General features: G+C 40.8%; 1 protein-coding gene across 1 annotated transcript in view; it reads left to right on the forward strand.

The window, feature by feature from the left end:
- Nucleotides 1-19,098, forward strand: part of LOC122920876 (protein naked cuticle homolog 1-like) — an 85,618-nt gene extending 66,520 nt beyond the window's left edge. The window contains exons 6-10 of the mRNA XM_044270660.1: nt 5,920-6,015; nt 9,527-9,674; nt 10,277-10,349; nt 13,388-13,518; nt 16,136-19,098. Coding sequence (XP_044126595.1) covers nt 5,920-6,015; nt 9,527-9,674; nt 10,277-10,349; nt 13,388-13,518; nt 16,136-16,713 — 1,026 coding nt within the window. The 3' untranslated portion in view covers nt 16,714-19,098. The remainder of the gene's footprint in view (nt 1-5,919; nt 6,016-9,526; nt 9,675-10,276; nt 10,350-13,387; nt 13,519-16,135) is intronic.
- Nucleotides 19,099-19,430: the final 332 nt, after the last annotated feature.

Consider the following 19,430-nt stretch of genomic DNA (forward strand, 5'->3'; position numbering starts at 1 on the left):
TTGTGTGCGCTTTATGCGACTATTACATTGCCTATTTTCGCAATCAAGAAAATTATAGTGAATTCGCGAATATATGATGAATATTCTATAAAATATTAGCAAAATATCGTGAATTCGAAGATTGCCCCTGCCACTCATCGCTAGGTCTAGACAGCCTGTCTAAGCTTACGCCATCTATAGGTTTAGTAAATCTGCCCCAGTGTGTTGCCTGTTTGTTCATTTGTTCATTTAAAAGACCACTAAGTAATACCAAAAACTTTCATTAAAAGCTAGTCTCATAAAACGAACACCTATCCATATGCCTACGTAGGGCATATGGAAGTCATCAAGGGGAGTCCCCCACTTGGGACCTTCCTCTGTGAGCCAGAACAAAAAGCCACTTTGCTCCTAATGGCCTTCACATAATGCTGGATTTCCCCTGTAGCAGGAGAAAAGTAAAGACAGGCATGGCTATAACAGCTGATTGCCAGGGGAAGCTGTAAAGAAGTCAGGCCCATGGCAATCAGCTGATCATTGGATTTTTTTCATAAGACAACCTCTTTCCACAAATTGTGGTCGTTCTCTCTAAACTTGATATAGCATTTACTATGTATAATCACAGTAATCTCTGACAACTGCATTGAAATGCCGGATATGTCTCTTCGGTGTCATCTGAAAAAATGCAGACCGGAATGCCGGATCCGTTTTGCTGCAACACTTAATGACGGATCCGGCACTAATACACTTCAATGTAAATTAATGCCGGGTCCAGCATTTCGGCAAGTGAAAACTGCACCATGCTGCGGTATTTTCTCCGTCCTGAAATGGCAAAAAGACTGAACTGAAGACATCCTGATGCATCCTGAACGGATTACTCTCCATTCAGAATGCTTGGGGATAAAACTGATCAGTTATTTTCCGGTATTGAGCCCCTAGGACAGAACTCTATGCCGGAAAAGAATAACGCTAGTGTGAATGTACCATTAAAAAGTTTGTTCCAGCAGGGAGGTGTCATAGTGATTGCAATTTTTTGAGACCCTTATGTTTATAGAGTTTTCATTTTCTATAAATTTTTAGTATATTAGTGATTAAACGATTTGTTTTAGTACTGTGTACTGTGTGTACTCTGTGATATGTACATCTTAGGCCTCATGCACACGACCGTTGTTGTGTTCCGTTCCACAAAATGGGGTTCCGTTGTTCCGTGATCCGTTTCCATTTTTGTTTCCGTGTGTCTTCCTTTATTTTTGGAGTCAAGTTTGCCATGCAAATGATAGGAAAAAAACGGACGCGGACGCGGATGACAATCTTGTGTTCCTCCGCGTTTTTTCACTGACCCGTTGACTTAAATGGTTCCGCTAACCGTTTTCCGTGAAAAAAATAGGACAGGTTATATTTTTTTCATGGACTGGAACCACGGATCACGGACGCGGATGACAAACGGTGCATTAGCTGAGTTTTCAACGGACCTATTGAAAGTCAATGGGTCCGCAGAAAATCACGAAAAACGTAACAACGGACACGGAATGAAACAACGGTCGTGTGCATGAGGCCTAAAGGGGAGATTTATCAAAGGTGGTGTAAAGGAAAACTGGCTTAGTTGCCCATAGCAACCAATCAGATTCCACCTTTCATTATCCAAAGGAGCACTGAAAAATGAAAGGTGGAATCTGATTGGTTGCTAGGGGTAACTAAGCCAGTTCTACTTTACACCAGTTTTGATAAATCTCCCTATGGTTAAACCATAACATGTCAGAATAGGAGTATCCAAGTGTGTAATGATGAAGTAATTCCGGAGAATATCTGGACATTCAGAGTGCAACACATTGACTGGTTCTCGCCCAGGCACCATGTTAATGCGTTTGGTGTCCCCCTGATAGTTTAAAGCAGACACTTTTTATCTCTGATCCAGACCTCCTCCTCTTGCTCCCGTTTTACCTTCTCACAGAGAATCAGCCTAGTTACGAGTACCATGTAATGTGAGACTGGTACCGTTTGCAATATCTCAGGCTGGCTTATTACAGTCAGGAGGCTTTGAACTCAGTAGGAGACACAGACTCTTTAGAACTGCCAGAGGGAATGGATTTCAGTCAGCAAATCTAGCAGGTAACTGGGCTGCACACAACCATGGGCTATTCTGAGCGGCTTACTTTGCCGACTTTAACTTGATGTATTTTAAGCACCCATTCACCGTCTCTATATCCAGAACAATATCAGCAGCTAACAGGCTATTCCCTGTTGGTTGTATTATTTGCAGATGTATATATATGTATGGGGTCACTCTGTTGTGCCCATGTTTGTTTTGCATTTTCTCCTCTTATTTCGCCATTAAAGGGACATATTTTTAAAGTATGTTTGGTGATGTTAGTTTTAATTTTCCATGTCAATATCTATATTTAAAAAAAAAAAAATCCTGCAGTTTCCGCACTGACCACTGAGCTTTATAGTCTTCTTTTTGGTGGAGACTCTAGCGTTGCTAAAATGCTTAAAGTCTCTTTAACCCCTTCATGACACAGAATTTTTCCTGATTTTGCACTTCCCTTTTCCACTCTCTGCCTTACCAGAGCCATAACTTTTTTATTTTTCCTTTCACATAGCCATATGACAGCTTGTTTTTTTTTTTGGGATAAATTATACTTTCTAATGGCACCATTTAATATTGCATACGATGTAAAGGGAAGCTGGAAAAAATTGCAATTCTGCCATATCTTTATGGGTTTCATTTTTAGGCCTCATGCACACGACAGTTTTTTTTCACGGCCCGCAAAAACGGGGTCCGTGGGTCCGTGATCCGTGACCGTTTTTTCGTCCGTGGGTCTTCCTTGATTTTTGGAGGATCCACGGACATGAAAAAAAAGTCGTTTTGGCGTCCGCCTGGCCGTGCGGAGCCAAACGGATCCGTCCTGAATTACAATGCAAGTCAATAGGGACGGATCCGTTTGAAGTTGACACAATATGGTGCCATTTCAAACGGATCCGTCCCCATTGACTTTCAATGTAAAGTCTGGAGTTCTTTTATACCATCGGATTGGAGTTTTCTCCAATCCGATGGTATATTTTAACTTGAAGCGTCCCCATCACCATGGGAACGCCTCTATGTTAGAATATACTGTCGGATATGAGCTACATCGTGAAAATCAGATCCGACAGTATATTCTAACACAGAGGCGTTCCCATGGTGATGGGGACGCTTCAGGTTAGAATATACTGAAAAACTGTGTACATGACTGCCCCCTGCTGCCTGGCAGGTGCTGCCAGGCAGCAGGGGGCAGACCCCCCCCCCCCTGTTTTTAACTCATTGGTGGCCAGTGCGGCCGCCCCCCCTCCCTCCCCTGTAGTTAACTCATTGGTGGCCAGTGCGGCCGCCCCCCCCCCTCCCTCCCCTGTGCGGCCGCCCCCCCCCTCCCTCCCCTGTAGTAAACTCGTTGGTGTCCAGTGGGCCCCCCCTCCCTCCCCTGTAGTTAACTCGTTGGTGGCCAGTGGGCCCCCCCTCCGTCCGCTATAGATAACTCATTGGTGTCCAGTGGGCCCCCCCTCCCTCCGCTGTAGATAACTCGTTGGTGGCCAGTGGGCCCTCTCCCCTCCCTCCCCCTCCTAATTAAAATCGCCCCCCTATCATTGGTGGCAGTGGTGAGTACCGATCGGAGTCCCAGTGTAATCGCTGGGGCTCCGATCGGTAACCATGGCAACCGGGACGCTACTGCAGTCCCGGTTGCCATGGTAGCTTAGCAATTTGTAGAAGCTTCATACTTACCTGAAGAGCTGCGATGTCTGTGACCGGCCGGGAGCTCCTCCTACTGGTAAGTGAAAGGTCTGTGCGGCGCATTGCCTATAGCACAGACCTGTCACTTACCAGTAGGAGGAGCTCCCGGCCGGTCACAGACATCGCAGCTCTTCAGGTAAGTATGAAGCTTCTACAAATTGCTAAGCTACCATGGCAACCGGGACTGCAGTAGCGTCCCGGTTGCCATGGTTACCGATCGGAGCCCCAGCGATTACACTGGGACTCCGATCGGTACTCACCACTGCCACCAATGATAGGGGGGCGATTTTAATTAGGAGGGGGTGGGAGGGGAGAGGGCCCACTGGCCACCAATGAGTTATTTATAGCGGACGGAGGGGGGGCCCACTGGCCACCAATGAGTTATCTATAGCGGACGGAGGGGGGGCCCACTGGACACCAATGAGTTATCTATAGCGGACGGAGGGGGGGCCCACTGGACACCAATTAGTTAACTACAGGGGAGGGAGGGGGGGCTGGCTACCAAGAAGTTAACTACAGGGGAGGGAGGGGGGGGGGCGGCCGCACTGGCCACAAATGAGTTAAAAACAGGGGGGGGGGGGTCTGCTGCCACAGTTAACTTCTTGTACACAGTTTTTCAGTATATTCTAACCTGAAGCGTCCCCATCACCATGGGAACGCTTCTGTGTTAGAATATACTGTCGGAAATGAGTTTTCACGAAGTGAAAACTTAGATCAGAAAAAGCTTTTATGCAGACGGATCTTCGGATCCGTCTGTATGAAAGCAACCTACGGCCACGGATCACGGACACGGATGCCAATCTTGTGTGCATCCGTGTTCTTTCACGGACCCATTGACTTGAATGGGCCCGTGAACCGTTGGCCGTGAAAAAAATAGGACAGGTTATATTTTTTTCACGGCCTCGAAACACGGGTCACGGGCGCGGTGTAAAAACGGTGCACAAGCCGAGTTTTCTACGGCCCCATTGAAAGTCAATGGAGCCGCAGAAAAAAACGGAAAACGGCACAACGGCCACGGGTGCACACAACGGTCGTGTGCATGAGGCCTTACTCTGTTGCCTATGCTGTAAAACTGACCTGTTACCTTCATTCTCTGGGCCGGTATGATTACAGCGATAACACATTTATATAGTTTCTATTGTATTTTAATGCTTAAAAAAATTATATGTTTGAACAGATTTTTTTCTTTTGCTATATTTAGACTCCCTATAACTAGGAAGCTGTGTGGTCACTTATTATTCATTTTTTGGAAGGTCAAACCAAAAAAATAAAAAATGACCAAAAAATTTAATCAGCCAATTTTTTTTTTTTTTTTATGGCGTTCACTATAAATATTTTTATTTTTTAATAGCACAGACTTTTTGGGACATGGCAAGGCCTATAATCTTTATTTTTTTATTGCTTATTTATTTTTATTTTTGTTATGGGGAAAGGGGGTGATAATCCTGAGCAAACCTTCCTCTTATGGCAGGATCGTCCGCCCAATCTTCGTTAATGAGCGTTAGTATGGCAGTGTAATACTGCCACCGATTGCCGGATAAACGAGCAAACACTCATTGATCAAACAATCAATGTTCAGCTGGCAATCCAGATCTTTTAGCATGCGGAAAGATCAGGATTTTCCGATGGCAGATCATGCTGTCTAATTATGATTTGGTGCCGGCAAGCCACTATACAGCATGGGGACGAGCAGTGGCATAGCGATTGCTCCTCCCGATGCTGAGGAGGATATCGCTGCATGTAATAGCAGTGGTCTCCTCCTTTAGCAAGTAGGTGATTTCCGGGAAGAAACACTTCCCTCCCGACAATGGTCTGCCTGATCGGGGTGTCTAATACACCCTTAATACATATGGGGGACTTTCAGCTGTTGGGATAAAAGAATTAGGAGCTATCACTTTCAGCGGCTCTCCAGTGAGTTAAGCTGTTACTAGAGATGTCTAGCAATGGCTTTTTCTCTCTTCACACTGAAAACACATACGTGTTCATATCACAACTATTTGGGTGACTTAAGTTCCAAAGCAACTCATTTATTTCTACACTACTTTAGTCTGTAACTGAAAAATTACTTGTTATAATCCACTTTTACATGACTTTAACTATATAGCATTCTGTATAGCATAGATCACATAAAATATATAGAGTTTCCAAATCTGATATACACATTACATTTTACTCAGGAACTTCAGTGTGATGTTTCGGTGGAAGAAGATAACCGCCAAGAGTGGACGTTCACCTTGTATGACTTCGACAACAGTGGAAGAGTAACCAGAGAGGTACACATTTTCATTATCTTTGCTGGTGGTCTCTAAGATGTATTTATCTCTTGCACATTGTGCAACCCTACATCTAAATGGGATCGAGTGTAGTGTTGGGCGCAAATATTCGAATAGCAAATATTAATCGCGAATATCGGCACTTCGAGAATTCGCTAATATTTAGAATATAGTGATATATATTCGTAATTTCGAATATTCTAGATTTTTATTTCATCAGTAACCTCCCTTCTTGCTTATGGGCCAATGAGAAGGCTGCAATGTCTTTGTCTGAGCTTAGCAATAGGAAAGTTGCCTACCCCTTACTATATAAGAACCTCCCCAGCAGCCCTTGTATGCAGTATTTTGCAGATCTGAGAGAGACAGCAGTGTTATTGCTGTGCTCTCTGCTTTCCTATGTCATTGCATTAGATAGCTAGTTAGTTAGTTTATATATATAAAATACAGATAGTTAGTGGGAGATAGTCAGTGTAGGTTAGATAGTGATAAAGTGTAGCTGATAGGTTCCAGAGCAGGGTGTTAGGTAGTGTGATAGGGATTACTGTTTCTCTGCTGTCCATACATACATGCTACAGACATAGTGCTGTGATGTCACAGGTTCACAACAATACTTAGTGCACCAATCTCTAATAAGTTGTCAGACCTGTGAAAATGTGAAGTTGCACGTATTGCGCCAAAATATTCTCATCATTAGTGCCGATTTCGCAATCGCGAATATATTGGAGCACTCTATCTGCATATAAAGCTATTGTAATGTTCGGCTGTGCCAACCATTTTCTCCAGTCTCAGGAAACTTCTAGCAGCTTGAAAAATGTAGCTATAGTGACCCACGCCTGTATTTCGCGCGTATTAGGCTACTTTCACACTAGCGTTCGTCGGTCCGCTCGTGAGCTCCGTTTGAAGGGGCTCACGAGCGGACCCGAACGCAGCCGTCCAGCCCTGATGCATTCTGAATGGAGCGGATCCGCTCAGACTGCATCAGTCTGGCGGCGTTCAGCCTCCGCTCCGCTCGCCTCCGCACGGACAGGCGGACAGCTGAACGCTGCTTGCAGCGTTCGGGTGCCCGCCTGGCCGTGCGGAGGCGTGCGGATCCGTTCAGACTTACAATGTAAGTCAATGGGAACGGATCCGCTTGAAGATGTCACCATATGGCTCAATCTTCAAGCGGATCCGTCCCCCATTGACTTTACATTGAAAGTCTGAACGGATCCGCGCAGGCTACTTGCGCACTTGCGAATTTTTTTAAAGTTATTAATGCAGACGGATCCGTACTGAACGGAGCCTCCGTCTGCATTAATGTGATCGGATCCGTTCAGAACGGATCCGATCAAGCGCAAGTGTGAAAGTAGCCTAACAGGAATATTACATGGCCGATTTTTGTGATCAAGAAAATAATCTTGAATATATGACGAATATTCTACCAACTATTAGCGAAATATCGCGAATTTGAATCTTGCCTCTGCCGCTCATCACTAATCGAGAGTTGAGAGTTGCAGTGTAACTCACACGGTTCCATAAATATCTTGTACTTATTTCTAGCTGACATACTCGTTATTGTATGATGCTGCTGTTTCGTCAGGACAACTTTAATGACTGTCCTTAACATTTAAAAAAAATGAGTGAAAGAAGAATGAAAAAGCTAAAAGGCTGACAAACGTATTACATACAAGAAGGCTGTTGTGCATAGTAGTAATGACCCTAACTGTGACCCTATAATATCAGCACTTCTGATCGTATACTATTCGCCTTCTCAAATTAATGCTTAAGAGATGTCTCATTACAGGATGACACATTCCATGACTCTATTGCCAAGTCAGTGTAGAAAACACCCAGCTCCTGATGGCTTTGATGAGACGTTCAGTCCTCTCTTTGTGCGCGTGTTAAGATAACGGCATGTCTTTAATACTCCTGTTAAAAAGAATTAGCTAATAGAGTGTTTTTCTCCATTGACAGTTCAATTTATTTTGCACTTGAGGTCTTTTTCTACAACTGACAGGCTGCCCTGTAATTATCTTTGTAGGAAAAACGGCTAATCGGACTGTGATAATTGAATTAATGTTTTGTGATCCATGAAAAGTGTTTGAGGTTTAAAAGGCCTGGATCACCCTTATCTGCTGCTGACTTTATTAACTCCTTGCTCATTCGCAGTAGTGTTCTTGTCTCTTTAGTTCATTTTATGCTAAGGAGTTCAAAAAGTACAAGGATTGAGCCTTCAACCGTGTAGTATGGCGCTCCTTCTTGTACATTTAATTAGAGGTTCACATAATAATGCTCAATGTTTGCATTATAAAATGGTGATGGTAGGCTTAATATGATTTCAGGTACTGTTTTTCAATAGGCCCTATTTTTTTATTTTTTATTATGGTCATGGTCAGGGGTTGTATGTAGACAACCCTAAAATTTTAGAAAACCTTTTTTGTTATTGTCTGGTGTAGTTACTATAGCGGTAACTAAGACCTGCTCACCTTTTATAGTTTGCTTGTTTAGGCAGAGTGGTAATGTGGTAAGCAGAAATGTGGTAAGCCCACCTTACTGGTAGAAAGGTTGTGAGGAACATGCTGCCACATGGTATCATTTGGTAATGACCAAATACATAAGTAAGACGTTTATTTAGACTAGGTGTTTCGAAGTTGGACTGTCTTCTTCATCAAGCCATATAATGAAGAAGTTAATCTGACTTCAGTGGGGCAGATTTACTAACCCTAACAATTAGACTGTGAAAACTTAGACTAGAGGTGTGCCAAATGTATCAAAGTGGATAATGCTGGAGGATAAATTTGGTGTCTCTGTAGACATTCTTGTCTAACTATGCAACATTTTTTGGTTGGCTTACCTTGCACCAAAAGTTTACGGTGCACATTGGTGCATTTTAGGTCATACCACTTGGATCGTTGGTGCAAACACAAAAACCCTTATTTCCCAGTGGCAGATCGTGCTGTGTAAAAATGATCTGCTGCTGGGAAACAATGATTCGTTATAGGGAAGAGTAATGGCTTTAGCGATCGCTTCTCCCCGTCTCTGGAGGAGATCGCTGCATGTAAATTGCTTCAGTCTTCTCCACCAGAGATCAGCAGATTACATGTCTTAAGTTTTAAGAATTAGGCTGTATTATCCTGGCCAAGGGTCGATCAGATCATCGCGAACAAGTGTTCTTTGGAACACTCGTTAGTGATGATCTGCCTGTGTAAAGGTGTCACAAAAATCATCATTTACTGGCCGACTGATGGCATTAGCGATTGATACTTCCCATACTGTGAAGGAGATGTCTTCATGTAATTGCAGAGGTCTTCTTCTCTGACAAGGAACACTTCCTTCTCTACAATCGTCAGCCTCATCTGCCCTTAGGCATTTCAAGGAATAACCATTCTAGATGCATATGTTTTTGAAGCTCTGTGTTCCCACCAAATGTTTCCTTACTTTTTTGTCAAAAGATACATATTTTGAAAGGAAATGTGAATAAGGCATTTTGCATGTGTCTTTACAGCATAACTCATTAGTTCTGTTTATCTAGGACATTACAAGTTTACTACACACCATATATGAAGTATTTGATGCATCGGTGAATCATTCCTCCAGCTCCAGTAAAACCCTTAGAGTCAAGCTATCTGTAGCGCCAGATGCCACTCTGAAGAAGAGGACTGTATTGCTCAATCACACAGGTAATACTCAACATTCACATTTGTAGCCTATCATATAGAAAAAGATGGGGACAAATTGTGTAATGCATTGGGTGACTTTCAATTAGCATGTACAGAAGTGACTATGCACTTTAAAGAGGACCTTTCATTACGATAAAAAATCTAAACTAAATATACAGACATGGAGAGCGGTGCCCAGGGATCTCTTCTCTTACTATTATCCCTGGGCGCCGCTCCGTTCTCTCGGTATAGGCTCCGGTATCTTCAGATTTTCGGCTTAACCGGGAGGAGCCTGCTCTTGTTCTCCTGGGCGTCTCCTTCTCCCAGGCTGTAGCGCTGGCCATTCGCAGTGCTCAGCTCATAGCGATCCTTGGGTGCCGCTATCCATGTCAGCATATTTAGTTTAGATTTTTTATTGTAATGAAAGGTCCTCTTTAAATTAAAAGATCTGGAAGGTTCTCCAATAATGATGATCTAATGGGAGCCATTTGAACAGAGCTTTTAATAAAATATCAGGACATTGTGAGAGTTTTTGGGAGTAATTTTGCTAACACTGTATCTGTGGATATCCTGTACAGTTACATGCATGTCCAGCTTATGACTGATGGTTTGTGTAATTCCAGAGATACAGAATGGAAGATACAGAACTGAAAGCAAAGTTAATGAAGATCTTAAGAAACAGCGTAGTTCTTCACGGTAAATTTTAGGGACTGCAGTGTGTGTATATATATATAAAAAAAATGAGTGAATGTCTTAAAAGTTGTTTAACCAAATTTTTCAAAAGATTTGAAACTTCCCATGGAGAATTCCTGGAAGCACTCCATGGTATGGAGCCCTACAGGCAATGATCCATGGGAAACAAATATGCAAAGAGGTATCTCCCAAAAAAGAGAACCCTCTCGCCAGCGCCACATATTGGAAATGGCTAACTATGAGTCAAGATTCAACTTTCCAATAAGCCTTGTGATTTGGCAAGGGAATATAGCAAACCATGGCTTTTCTCTTGTCAAATCCCAAGGCTTGTTGGAAAGTCAGATCTTGACTCATAGGGGGCCACTTCTAATAGGTGGCACTGGTGAGATGGTTCTCTTTTTCGGGAGATACCTCTTTGTATATTTGTTTCCCATGGAGCATTGCCTGTAGGGCTCCATACCATGGAGTGCTTCCAGGATGTCTCCATACAGGACTGGTCACCTTAGGCTGGGTTCACACCTGAGCGTTTTACAGCGCGTTCCTACGCGCTGTAAAACGCTCAACAAGGAGAAACCAATGATTCCCTATGGGAATGGTTCACACCTGGGCGTTTTACAGCGCGTACGATCGCGCTGTAAAACGCCCGATGCTCAAAAAAGTACATGAGCGACTTTGGGGCGTTTTGACGCGCGTTTGTGGCCATAGGACACTGTAGTCAATCACACAAACGCGCGTCAAACGCGCGTTTACTATTACAAAAACGCGCATAAAAATGTGTGACATTTTGAGCCTAGAATATTGAACCTTTTCACAATATTCTAATTTTAAGTTGCATTAATGCAATTCCTTTTAAGTTGAATTACTGAAATAAATGGACTTTTGCACGATATTCTAACTTTTGAAGTTTCACCTGTAATTGTTGCCACTTTGCCATTCAAACTTGTTGAAAAGAGGCAGGACATCAGCATCTCTATTCACCTATTGTTGAACTACTGAGGAGTAATGATACTGTATCTTAGTACAGATTTATAGCATAACATATCTGGTAGTTTACAGAGATGAAAGCAAGGGTCCCAAGATCTTTTAAGAATATTTATGTTGGCAGCAGCTGATGCCTTCAGATCCTTGTTGTCTTACATTCCAAGCATGGTTGTAACTCTTATGTCTGCTCTGGGTCTCTATGTGGAGAGACTCCCGGCGCTGGATTAGTCGTTCCACTATGATAAAAGTATTCTGTGGCCTTCAGAAGCCAGAGCAGACAGTCCTGGGATTTACTGTGTGCAAGATATATGAAAGGTGAAGGCAGATAAAGGAAAAGATAAAAGAGAGTGTTATGGCTGAAAGTTAAGAAATGTTATGCTAGGGGGAAGAAATGTGTAGGGCACAGCTTTTAGATGACAGTCTAAGAAGTCTACGCTGAAGAATTATTATTATAACGTCTATGAGTAGGCAGCATGCACTTATGTTTTTAGAAGAAAACTCAACCCATGAAATGGAATCTCACTCAGAAGTGACCGCAATGCTGGGCTTTATACAGCCCATTTGTCAAATGTTCTAAAATGCACTTTTCATTTCACACAAGCTGTAAACAGAATAAACATTTATCCAACACATCTGTATTTATGGAATATATAGTGTCCATATGTCATTCCAATTGCTTCTCTATAATGGATCTGTAATATTGATGGGTTATTTTTAAATGAGGAACAGATTAGACACATCAGAGAGTCTTTATGAAGTACACATGCTATATGGATGTAATACTAATCACATACAATACGGATAATATATATGAATGTATCTGTAATTTAACAAGCCATAGGTTTAAAGGGGTTTTCCAGGAGCACAATATTGATGACTTATCTGTTGGCTAGGTCACTTGCATCACTTTGCAAAGGGTTTTTTGAGCACCGGTGATATCTCCGGTCTTAGATAGGACCCTACTCTATAATGACTCCTCTACTTGTGCCAATTGGCCTCAAATGAATTCAAGGAGGAGTGACTTTCTCCATTTTGGTTGTGCACTCCTAGCAAACCTTTTTTTCCCACAAGCTGTTTGTAGTTAGTGCATATATAGCTGGAGCCTGCATTCCCTGAATTCATTTGAGGCCAGTTGGCACAAGGAGAGAAGTTATCATAAAGTAGGTTCCCATCTAAAGAGGTCACCTTGCCGTGGTATGGGCATAAATGATTTTGATCAAAATAAATTTGCCAACTACATTGTACTCTAAGTCTACTTTCACACTGGAGTTTTGGCTTTCCGTTTGTGAGATCCGTTCAGGGCTCTCACAAGCGGTCCAAAACGGATCAGTTTGCATTCTAATGCAAATGGAAAAGGATCCGCTGAGAATGCATCAGTTTGCCTCCGTTCAGTCTCCATTCCGCTTTGGAGAAAGACACCAAAACGCTGCTTGCAGCATTTTGGTGTCCGTCTGATGAAACTAAGCCAAACGGATCCGTCCTGACACACAATGTAAGACAATGGAGATGGATCCGTTTTCTGTGACACAATCTGGCACAATAGAAAACGGATCCGTCCTCCATTGACTTTCAATGGTGTTCAAGACGGATCCGTCTTGGCTATGTTAAAGATAATACAAACGGATGCGTTCAGAATGGATGCAGACGGTTGTATTATCTGAACGGATCCGTCCATGATGGATCCGCACAAAACACGAGTGTAAAAGTAGGCTAAGAGTGTTTTGCATTTCATTTTTTGACCCATACTGTAACAGCTGCTTCCACCCCCTAAATTCTGAGTATTTCCCCATGGAAACTTCAAAAAATAAAATAATTACAGAATCACAAAGCAGTGCAATTATCTGACGAGGCTTTCAGATGCTGAATGTTATATTCTAATCAGGTCTGGGATCAAATTTACTGTTTAAGGCAAAGTCCAAAAATAAATGATCAGACAGCAGAACGCTAGAAAAAAATCCCACAGCTTGTAAAAAATAATGTCTCTGCAGATGCTTTAATCTGTTTATAGATGTTTTGTGAGTGGTTCCCAGATGTATCCTGTTCTTTGTTATCTTCTGTAGACATAACCCAGCTGAAAATGAAACAGAACAGACAGAATGTCTCCGGCAGTGTGTGGATGAGAACATTGAACGGAGAAACCACTACTTGGATCTTGCTGGAATTGAAAACTACACATCAAGATTTGGGCCAGGTGTGTATGTGCTATTACTGCCGGAAAATATGAGTGGATGCGGGGAAATGCTCATAAAGGGATCAATCATTTCCATGGAGTAAGGGAATATTCATGAGCAGGGTAGGACATGCTCTTTTAGAATAAGGGAAAACTAGAATTTCCAACTGCTTTTGATCAGTAGAAAGACACATTTGGCTATATTTTGAATGTTTTTATTTTTTGAACAGTATGAACACAAACTACAAGACTCCGTAAAGTCTTGTGCACACTGTGCAGTTATGAAGCAGTTTGGGTTTTGGATAGTTCCTTTATATGCAACTCAAAGCTGATCTACACACATATACAGTATACAGTATATATACAATTCAATACACTCACGGTGATCCACTTTCAAATATAGCGTAAACAAAATGGGAGTAGTCAAAATATCAATACATGACCAAGAAACAAATGAGTAACATCATATCCCTTTAAAAATATTACTTTATTTAAATAGTCATAAAAGACATCAAATACATACAGTAGGGAGTCAATAGTAAGGTGCCACCTCATCTCTACCAGTATACATAAACTGACAGTGGGCTCAATATATTTAGACAAATCTATACAATGAATGAACCAATGACCGCTGACGCTAATCTGACGGCGCAGGTGTACATAAATTAAATAACAGGGTGCTAGATGCGTCCCCCTATTAGATATAAACACTGGGCCTAATGAAAAAGACTGGACAATGGCCTATAACGTGAATAACATACAAGAGCAGAATCAAACACGCCATATAATGAGAGCCTAAACTGACATTACCTCTAAAGAATGGAAGAGATACAGGTGGCTCCTTCCCCTCTACGCGCGTTTCGCGTGTCTGCTTCATCAGGAGGAGAGCTGCCTAGTAATGGGCTTCTAGTGACCACAAGTGACCACTTTGGATTGCCATAATTTTGTGGCGACCAAAGTGGTCACCTTGTTTGTTAAATAAATGTTGATATCTCATACTGCTAGTGTATCACAGCACTGGATTTCAGCATTATGATTACATGTATGACGTCACACTGTATTTTAGCTTATTGGTCATCCTAACAAAGTCTTTTTTTTCCTACTCGGCACTGTTCATCCTCCAAGTCATATGGAGTAGCAATACGGCCAGGAGTCCTTTTTGTGCAATACCTCCATGTGCTTCATATTCCATATTGTGGCATACTGAATTTCTTTACATTGGGACTTTCTCCATATGCACTCTATCTGTGCCACCTTCCATCAGAGGGTGTATTTCAGAGTTATTCTCCCTTAGACGCATTGCTTCTAGGGTAGAATATCTCCATAGTATGAAAGTGCATGAAGACACCATATGGTTCTACTCCATAGAACAGAGATCTCTGTGCCTTCATACAGGCTTCATGCACATGGCCCGGCTACAATTTTAGAATTGTGAGTAATATAAGTAACTCACAATGTGGTCAGATGTAATTGCAAAAATCTAAAAAGAAACCTCTCATTTTACCTCCTCTGTAGGAGTACTAGCAGTATTTAGCTTTCATATTTGGGGACTGTATACATTCAGAGAACTCAAAGAATTCAAGAACTCAAAGAATTCAGTTTTGTTGAAATAAGAGACACAATGTTGTCTCTTTAAAAAGAAATGAAACATTTTTTTAACATAAGATATTTCAACCATTTAAGTATCCGGTAACCCTAACATATTTACGGTAATATGAAAAAAAAATGTATTAAGAATAATGGTAACAAATAAAAAGAAGGTAAAAGTACTAATCAATTATTGAAAAACTTCTATGGATATAGAGAAGGTCCAATACATTTTTGCAAAGACTATAATTTTAAGCCATGTATTCATGATTGTTTACCTAATACTAAACATGTGAAATTGCCACACCGCATAAAGACTCTTCATTGGATGACAATAAAAAAGGACACAAAGCCTAACATTTCTTTAGCTAATTATTTGTAATGTAATTATTACAACATACCAACGCTGCTAATCAGCTTCCATAGGCCTCCATATAGGATGATATCCAGTACAGGTCAGGTGCATGAGTCAGACAGGTTGGGTTGTAGAACTTTAGTAGCACAGAAACCCTCTAGTACCACAGTGGTCCATAAAAGTAAGAGTTTTATTATTTCAAGTTAAAAGCAAGATTTGCAGATACCATTTCTCATTGTGGACAGTGTCTAGAAGACGTAAGGAGTATTATAGGCCTGGATTCTGAGAAATAGATATGCAAATTAGCTCTCTTTTCTAAAATAAAGCAACAGTCAGTCTCTCCAAGTTATACTTTAAGGCCTCTCCAAAAGATCGAGCATTGACTTATAGGATGGCTACTTTACATTTGTTGTGTTGGCACTTTGCGTTAAATAAGTGGGTTGCAGTTTGGGCACTCGGTCTCTAAAAGGTTCGCCATCACTGGCCTAGAGGTATTATTTACATGTTGGAAATTATTCAACAGACAATACATCGTTATTTCTATAATGCAATTATAAAAAATTAAATAAAACGGAGTAAATTGTTACTAGAACTGCATACCGAGAAATGATACCTCTGAGTTGTTGATGATTAATTGTCTGATCCCTGTAAAATTAAATGAGGCTAAAGCAAACTATTTCTTTTTGTATTTTACAGGCTCTTCTGCAGCACCTGAAAAACCAGATTCACATACAAGAGCTTCTAATCAAATGAGGTCTCGTTCTCATGAACCAGAAACTCTGCATTTACACCAGAGAAGATCTCAAGCGCTGGATGCTGGACATTTCAATCTATTAGACCCTTCTCATCCAAAGATGGTAGAACTTCAAAGGCAACGAGGTCAAGAATCTAACAGACATTCTGTCAGAAGTCCTAAAGCCTCAAATAAGAGTGGAACAGCATTAAATGGTCAGCCAGGAAGGACAACAAGGAGCAAACCCATCCATGGTGTGCAAATTCCTGTGACTTCCCCAACTGCACTTATGGGCCAGAGCTATCCTTACCATCATTTACCACCTCAACAACCTCATAGGAGGAGCAAGCAAAAAACCAAGGAAGGCCACCAGATGTGCAAAGCTTTCCAGTCACCTATTAACGTAGTGGAAAAAGAGCATGTGAGGGATTTACCAAGCATGCTAATGTACGATGGCCATAGTGGACACTTGATACAAAGACATGAGCATCATCATCACCATGAACATCACCACCACTATCATCATTTCTACCAAACATAATTTGGACCATTTATTCCGCATCTTAAGAAGAACTCCAGAATTTGGTGCCTGTTCTGAAAAGGAAGTTGCTTTGTTCGGAACAAATTTGTCTGACGTACATTTCGTTAACAAAATTATTGTAAAATGGCAATGTGGACCCAAAAAACCCACTGGTGGATATACCAAATATATTTTGAACTCAAACTAGCACTTCTTAGAATTTGGACCGGCCGTGGAAGATTTGCATTTAGTGGTGTTTTTTCATCTAATACTCGGACTGTTTGCACACACGCCTTTAACTAATCGGTTTTGGACACCAGACAATAAATAACAAAAATCCCCACAAACAGCACACTACCTCTAGTATTATTTTTAGTTTAAGGCGGGTAGACCTAAGTGATATATGTCTATAGGTTAATTGTTTACCTTATCCCTGTTTAGGAACACAGGAAAGCCAACATTCTTCACTTTTCTATACTGTTTCTAAATCATTGGTAATATTTATATGTACAGTCATTTTAAGTTGTCTTTTCCACATGGAGACTATTGACAGGTAGAAGAAATAAGAACTTATGATGTTTTATATTATCAATTTTCAAAGTGTGAGGTGTCTAAAGAGAGATTGTCTGGGTAAAAGAAACCCTGTACCATACGGCCTACCGGGTATGCCTCATTTATTAGCTACAAGTAGAAAAATCTTAGTCTAAAAGACTGCTAGTTTCTATTGAAAAATGAATGTCCATGGGCTCCTTGGAATGGTTCATTTTTTTTGCAGCTACACTACAGGTAAAAATGGACACTTACATATCAGGTCCCTCAGTGATAAAAGCTGATCATATAGGCTACCAGTTAAGTTCAATCTGGCCATCTTTCTAGTTTTAAGATCACATCACAACATAGCCCCCACTTCCTTGCATAAGGGAACTCATCACATCGCTTTGCGTATTGTTTCTGGTGTTTTAATATTTGCAAGTGTAAAAGGCAACGCCTCAATTTCTCCCTAGGTTCTCTTCAACAGACAGAGAGTTTTTACTTCTTTTTTTTATATATTTTTTTTCCTTTAAGCCTTATCAGGTATATAGTATAAATATATATAAAGCTATATAAAAGTATATTATATATACACTCAGGTACTTATTTTGCGTTTAAACAAATCTGTGGTTTGGTTATTTGTAGCAGTCTGTTCTTTTTTAATTATTATAATTATTTTATTTCAAAGAGTTTCTATGTATTATAACAAAATCTTGTGTTAAAAACGTTGTTTTCGGGACAAAATTACCAATTTTTAAGGAAAAAAAGCTGATGTGAAGGAGAATATTTAATTTTTTTCTTTTATAATCACCTTAATTAAAATAAAGCAGATAATAGGACTGTCCCTGTTATGCAGGTTACTGTCTTTCACACAGAAATGGCCACTGTGGAAATGCTATTTTGTAAAGTGCATGAAAATATGTGCAAAGTAAAAGCAGCCATATTTTTGGACCTAATGAGTTATGGGACTGCAAGCTGTCAATTCACTAAGAACTAGTAACTTTTTTCTGGTCTTGGCAACAGGCACACCAACATTTTAATGGATTTTAATGCCACTTCTTTCATATTCCCACTGATGATGTCACATGCAGAGTGCACTAGAACTGGAGCTGACATCTTTAAGACTGTTGCTTGGATTGTTTCATACTTCGCTCTTGTGTTTGTAAAATTAAAAGGGTAAAATTCCCTGCAAAAGTGTTACATAACCAGTGAAACCTCTTTGAGCTAACGACTCCCAATTGGATTGAAAAATGGTCTTATGATGGGGTTCTTCTCAAAGGAGATAGACATTATCCATAACATATGGTGGAGCTGAAAATCTGTCTCAGAGCATTTGGTCTAGATAAGATAGTGGCCTTCTCAAAGTCTTTTGGAGAGGTTTCACTGTATATATTAGCCTAGATACTCTGTTTTCAGATGAGTCCTGAAATGATGAAGGTAAAAGGACATATCTTCTTTTTAAATCAGTAAACTTTCCCACATTGTCAACCTTTTACTATTATGGTGTTAAAACATTGATGTTCTGGAGTACATCCGGTAGTCCTACCTTAAAGTATTGCCTAGTTTGTATGTTACAATTGCCATAATGTCCAGAATAGTGCTAAAGGGGTTCTCTTTATAGGGCTATAGTAAGACAAAGTGTAGCACATTCATAGACGTGGGGTAAATGAGTTTATATCCTACGTTATATGGACAAACATTTTTGTAAACATAACCCCCGGCAACTATGCTTGCCAGATCAGCAACAAAGTTACAGCATGCCAGTTATATATTATTTATATGTTCTTTAATAGAATAAAGATAAAACATACATGAAATGGAAAACATTGAGGTCCTTACTTCCTTAAAAAAATAAAATGTGTAGTGCTACCCTTTTATGCCAGATGCTCAGTGGTTCATTTATGTTTCATTGTCATAAGGGAAGGTGCTTTTCAAACTTGGAATATGGTTAGCAATGCATGTCACCCTTGAGGCGGTGAAGTACCAGTAACCCTACTGCCTATTTTATACAGAAAGGGATACATCCTTGGAGAGTTTGGAAGATCTGTCCAATCTAAAGAGATGCCACATACCAGATTTTTTTTTTATCGTGACCATTTCTTCAACTGTAATTTCAACTGGGAATCCATTTGCAATCTAAAAACTCAGGTCTTGCTTGAGTGCATCTTGCACTTTATCCCTACCTGAGGGTTCTTATACAATATCCA

The sequence above is a fragment of the Bufo gargarizans genome, chromosome 10 (genome assembly GCF_014858855.1).
Source record: "Bufo gargarizans isolate SCDJY-AF-19 chromosome 10, ASM1485885v1, whole genome shotgun sequence".
NCBI lineage: Eukaryota > Metazoa > Chordata > Amphibia > Anura > Bufonidae > Bufo > Bufo gargarizans.